The sequence below is a fragment of the Sorex araneus genome, chromosome 1 (assembly GCF_027595985.1).
Source record: "Sorex araneus isolate mSorAra2 chromosome 1, mSorAra2.pri, whole genome shotgun sequence".
In the NCBI taxonomy this organism is placed as follows: domain Eukaryota; kingdom Metazoa; phylum Chordata; class Mammalia; order Eulipotyphla; family Soricidae; genus Sorex; species Sorex araneus.
The window spans coordinates 309,226,970-309,232,754 of record NC_073302.1 but is presented as its reverse complement, the minus strand read 5'-3'; the positions used below and the strand labels follow the sequence as shown (position 1 = coordinate 309,232,754).

Below are 5,785 nucleotides of genomic sequence, written 5' to 3'. Positions count from 1 at the left end.
GTGGTGTTTGTGTAACATTAAGAAAGGTATGAAAACAGCAGATTACTGCTATGGTTATAAATTTTGTGCTTAAGAAGTAGCTTCATAAATATAAGCAAGTTAAGACCAAACCAGGGCAGCATATATCTAATCACAACAGCATATGTACATTCTAACTAAGGACAGTTTTCTTTGCTGAGTTTCGCACTAGATGCAATAGAACTAAGCAATAATAAGAAGCTCTCCTTGAAGAAGTATGAGTAGAGAGGAAATTAAAACTAAAACAGTAACTATACAAGAGACAGGAAAAATTATAAACACAAGAGAGGAGGAAAATTGAATTATTAAAAAAAAGACCAGAGCTGTAGTAGTGGACAAGTCACTAGCCTTGCATGTGGCACCCTCAGACCTAATTATTGGAGGTTTAATTTCTCTGGGAACCTGGTCCTGAATGGTTGGACTTCTGCCAGAGGCACAGAGGCAATTTGGGTTGTCAGAAAATATAAAGGGGGCTGGAGTGATAGTAGAGTGGGTAGGGCATTTGCCTTGCATGCGGCCATCCCAGGTTTGATTCCCAGCATCCCATATGGTCCCCTGAGCACCACCAGGGGAAATTCCTGAGTGCAGAGCCAAGAGTAACCCCTGAGCATCGCCAGGTGTGACCCAAAAAGCAAAAATAAAAAAAAATTAAAAATGAATAAATAACTAAATAAATAAAATATGAAAAAAAAAGACAGAAAGAAAGTCTACAGGCATCATGAGGCTTCAATGTACTCACCCCGCAGATCCAGGTTGACCTGTTGAAAGCACCATGTACCCTGGGACCCTCTGGTGACCACAGAAGTAGCCCCAACAGGTACAGGACCTGGTCAGGCCTGCCATTCAAGGCTTGGGTGTTCTGGGTGGGACATAACCTCAGTCCAGCAGAGCCTGGCCAGGGACCTCCTTGCCTTCGGGGAATCCCTGAAGCCCCATGGTGAGAACCCAGTGCACACACTCAACTCGGGGACCCATGCTCCAGAGTGCCGAGTGGGACCTGGAACACTACTCAAACAGCTTCAAACCCGGCTATCCTCATAGCACCCAAAGCTGATGACAGCCACGCCACCGCTCTCCTCACCATTCCCACTCTGGAACAACTCTCCACAGTGGGTGACTGGCCAGTGACATTAATGGCGCTCGCCCTGAGGCAGAGCATCCAAGGAGGCACCCCATTCACTCACACAGAAATTTTATGAGCCCATGAGCTACCCAGAGAGCCTTGATGTGCCGGCTTCCCCCAGTGTCGGCACACCACTTGATTGGTACTCTCCCAAATAGATATTCTTAATACAGCAAATTTATTTTACTTTATCTACAATGCTTAGTAAATTTGAGAAATGTGTTTCAATCACACATTCAATGGTCTATATAGGAAACAGTATAACGAACCCTAGGTATTCTTTATCTAGACTTCATTTTGGGGGGCTTTTTGGGTCACATCCGGCGATACTCAGGGTTTACTCCTGGCTCTGCACTCAGGAATCACTCCTGGAAGTGCTCGGGGGACCATATGGGATGCTGGGAATCCAACCTGGGTCAGCTGCATGCAAGGCAAACGCTCTACTGGCTGTACTATGGCTCCAGCCCTAGACTGACATTTTAATGTTCACCGTGCCTCACTTTGACTCACCATACTTTAGAGTAGTTGAATGCAGATTTACGTTTTATTTCTTGAGCTAAACAGAAATCCAATTTATCCTTGGATTTGTTTTAAGTTTAACTTCCTTTTGCACCCTGTCCTGTGAATAGTTCATGTTTTAGTCTCTGTTTCTTTTTTTTTTCTTTTAGTACTAGTGCTTTGATGGTTTGACACCATAAGAAGACTCAAATTTCAAGAGCAGCACTGTGTAGAAGCAGCTCAGAAGAACAAAATTCAACAGAAATCCTTCCCGCCCTTTGCTCCACTGCTCTCAGCGATAGATCTCCAGGAGGGCTCTGTAGTGGTCACAGATGAAACAGTGATGTGAGTGAGGATGGAGCTCCTGCTACTCTGGCTAAAGGTGTTTCTATTCCTGGGCGGATGGTTCCTGACTGTGCACTCTCAAAGCCAAGGTGCACCGGAAGTAATGATTCCCTTGAAGATCACAGACCCTAACAGAGGCATAAGGTCTTCAGACTGGATCTCTTACAGCCTAAAGATTGAAGGTCAGAAGCACATTGTTCATATGAAGGTCATCAAGCACTTGATAGCTAGGCACATGCCCGTGTTCACCTACACAGACCAGGGAACGCTCCATGAGGACCATCCTTTCATCCAGAATAACTGCTACTACTATGGCTACATAGATGGGGACCCAATGTCCCAGGTTTCCCTAAATAATTGTTTTGGAGGCTTTCAAGGAATTTTACAGAGAGATAAAACTATATATAAAATTGAGCCAAAAATGCATTCAACCACTTTTGAACATCTGATATATAAGGCGGATGATGCGCATAAAAAATTTCCAACCAGAATATGTGATTTTAAAGACAAAAATGTTCAACAACAAATGGAGTTAAAGGGGAGTGATGATTTGTCTACTTCAAAGCAGAGTGGATACAAAGTCTGGTGGGCCCATCAGCGATATTTTACAGAGGGCTTTGTAGTCTCACATGATCTGTTTGGATTGTTTGAATATAATATCTCAGACACAATAAGTAAAATTTTCTACATGAACATAATTATAAGAAACATTTATAAAGCAATAAGTATGAAACCTATTATAATGGGAATAGAAATCTGGACTGAAAAAAATTTGTTTCTTGCATTTACTAATGCTATATCTGTTTATACGTTCTGTGAATGGAAGAGAAGGACTTTTACTCGACGTGTTTTCCATAATACTGCCTTTTTCCTTCTCCACCATGATCATGGAAAGTCATACGGCACGGCTTTCAGAAAGAAACATTGTTCTCTGGAAGATAACTGCTCCACTATTAATTACCGAACTGAAGATAATCTACATGGTATTGCATTTGTTATATCACATCAGATAGGCCACGTTCTGGGTTTTGATCATGATGATTTTAATGAAGAAAATTGTTATTGTAATGATGATTTTTGTCTTATGAATGCATTTTCAAGACTGGCAAATAGAATCAGCAACTGCAGCTATAGTAAGTTTTATACTATCAGAGCGGACTGTTTCTTTGTCCCACCACCTCCAAAGTATCTCTACAAAGAGGAACGCTGTGGAAATGGTGTGCTTGAAGAAGGAGAAGAGTGTGACTGTGGCACCGTTCAGGAATGTGCCGACGATCCATGCTGTGAGGCAAACTGCACGCTTACACTTGGGGCTGTCTGTGCTTTTGGGTCTTGTTGCAAGGACTGCAAGATTTCTCCAGCGGGTACATTGTGTAGGGCAAAAGAAAATGAATGTGATCTTCCAGAGTGGTGCAGTGGGGAAAGCAATCAGTGTCCGGAGGATGTGTATGTGCAGGGCGGGATCCCATGCAAGGGCAGTGGATACTGTTATGAAAAGAGATGCAACAACCGTGAAGACCAGTGTAAACGTATTTTTGGCGACCAAGCTAAGAGTGCAGATCTCAGTTGCTACATAGACACAAATGTCCGAGGAGATCGTTTTGGTAATTGTGGTATAGAGAGTGTGAGGTATACGAAGTGCCATATCAGGGATTCTCTGTGTGGAAGGATTCAGTGTGAGAACGTGAAAGAAATTCCCTATCTGGAAAATCACACTGCCTTTATTATAACAGATATCAGTGGCTTCAACTGTTGGAGTACTGACTTCCATGCAGGCATGACTGGCCTTGATCTTGCTGAAGTGAAAGATGGCACTGAATGTGGTGAAAATCACTTTTGTGTTGAAAGACAATGTGTCCCTAAATCATACTTCACAAAGCGTTGTTCACCTGTAAAATGCAACATGCATGGAATTTGTAACAATAAAAATAACTGCCACTGCGATCCTGCATGGCGCCCACCTTTTTGCTATGATGAAGGAGTGGGAGGGAGTCTTAACAGTGGTCCAGCACCTGGAAATATTTCTCATGACTATGAAGAATTTTTTGAGTATGAAGAACCAGTGCACACGCACATTTGTCTTTTTGTTTTGTTATTGCGTTTCCTTCTATTTCTGTTGACTTTGCTTTTTATAGTGCTGAAAGCATAAAAGGAAAATGTCTCAACTTTTCCTAATGAAGAAGAACAAAGAATTCCAGCTGGATCTTAGAAAGAATAACAAAGTTATGATTAAAAACTCTAAACATTAATGTCAATTTTATGTATTTTATCTTCTGCCACAATATGTTAATCATGTGCCAGAGATCACTGGCAGAAAACCCCCTTGATTCACTAATATTAGGAATTGTAAATATTTTATTTTATTTTATTGCTTTTTGGGTCACAGGGGTTACTCCTGGCTCTGCACTCAGGAATTACTCCTGGCAGTAATTGGGGGACCATATGGGATGCTGGGAATTGAACCTGGGTTGGCCACGTGCAAGGCAAACACCCTACCCGCTGTGCTATCACTCCAGCCCCAGGAATCGTAAATATTAGCCACTGTTTTACATCTTCCAGAGCTGAGAAGTCAAGTTGCACAAACATAACTGAATGTCTCCCCTGACCATGAAATATTAACACCTGCAGAGGAAAATTTATCCAAAATGTGTTTAAAACACATCATATAGCACACTTAAAGATTAGAGTTAGGTGACCTGTTTCTCAATCTGACAGATAACAGAGAAAAATTTATCTAGGGATGGATACGGTAGCTTGTCTGGCTCTTTGGCACATTATTTCCTTCATATTATAACTCTTGACATGTAGGTTGAGTCCATGTTATTGAATATTATCTAAGAGAAGAAGAAAGTCAGAAAAACAAGGTAAAATTATAAATAGGATTGAGATCCTTTATATATGAAACAATATCATAAAATAGCAAATGCCATTTTAAAATAGAAGAAAAATTCATAAAAGATAAGAAATACCATAGTTGGAGGGATGGGTAAATAATCACTGTATGAGTGAAATGCAAACACAAAAGTTCATAAATTTGTAACTGTATATCACAGTGATTCTATAATAAAAAAAATTTTTAAAAATAAGTTATAGTAATATATCAAGACTTTTAAATGTCCACATGCTCTACAAAAGAGATAGATTGTTCAATTTAGAAACCTAATACAATTGAAATTTAGGAACTGGTATCTTAAGTGTTACCTTATAGATATGAAAACTCCATCCAAAGTAAGTCAAGATTTTAGATTCATGTTTCACTATTGGTATACTGAAATTACTATATTTTTGATTTGAGAACTACACTCACTGTGCTCAGGTCTCACACCTGAGCACTTAGAGATCGAAACTGGAGGGTTTTGGGGGACAATATGGAATGCTGGACATCAAATCTGGATCAGACGTGTTCAAGGCAAATGCCCTGCCTGATGTTCTGTTACTCGAGCCTGGTATACTGAAATTATTAATAACTTTATTATTAATAAATTAATGCTTTCAATAGTTAAAAAAAGAAATACCATAAAACGTCGACTGAATTTGGAATAAAAAGTAAAGTTAACTGAATATCTTAGGCCTGATAATCATGAAATCAGTGTGTGGTCTGAGAGATAGACCTAGTAAATAGGCAACTTGATTGAATGCCTGGCACAAACTATGATACCCCATGCAATCCCTGAGCACCACTGAGCGTGGCCAAAAAATAATAAGAAGAAAGAAAGAAAAACATTAGTATTTTTGGCATAGAAATTTGGCATTTGCAGTTTCAATATTATTCATTTGCAAGAAAAGACAATAAAAAGTTTG

General features: G+C 40.0%; 1 protein-coding gene across 1 annotated transcript; it reads left to right on the top strand.

Moving 5' to 3' along the window:
- Window positions 1-1,982: 1,982 nt before the first annotated feature.
- On the top strand, window positions 1,983-4,133 carry LOC101537935 (disintegrin and metalloproteinase domain-containing protein 29). The gene is given in 1 exon segment (XM_004614710.2): window positions 1,983-4,133. A coding segment is annotated over 1 exon segment (2,151 nt).
- Window positions 4,134-5,785: the final 1,652 nt, after the last annotated feature.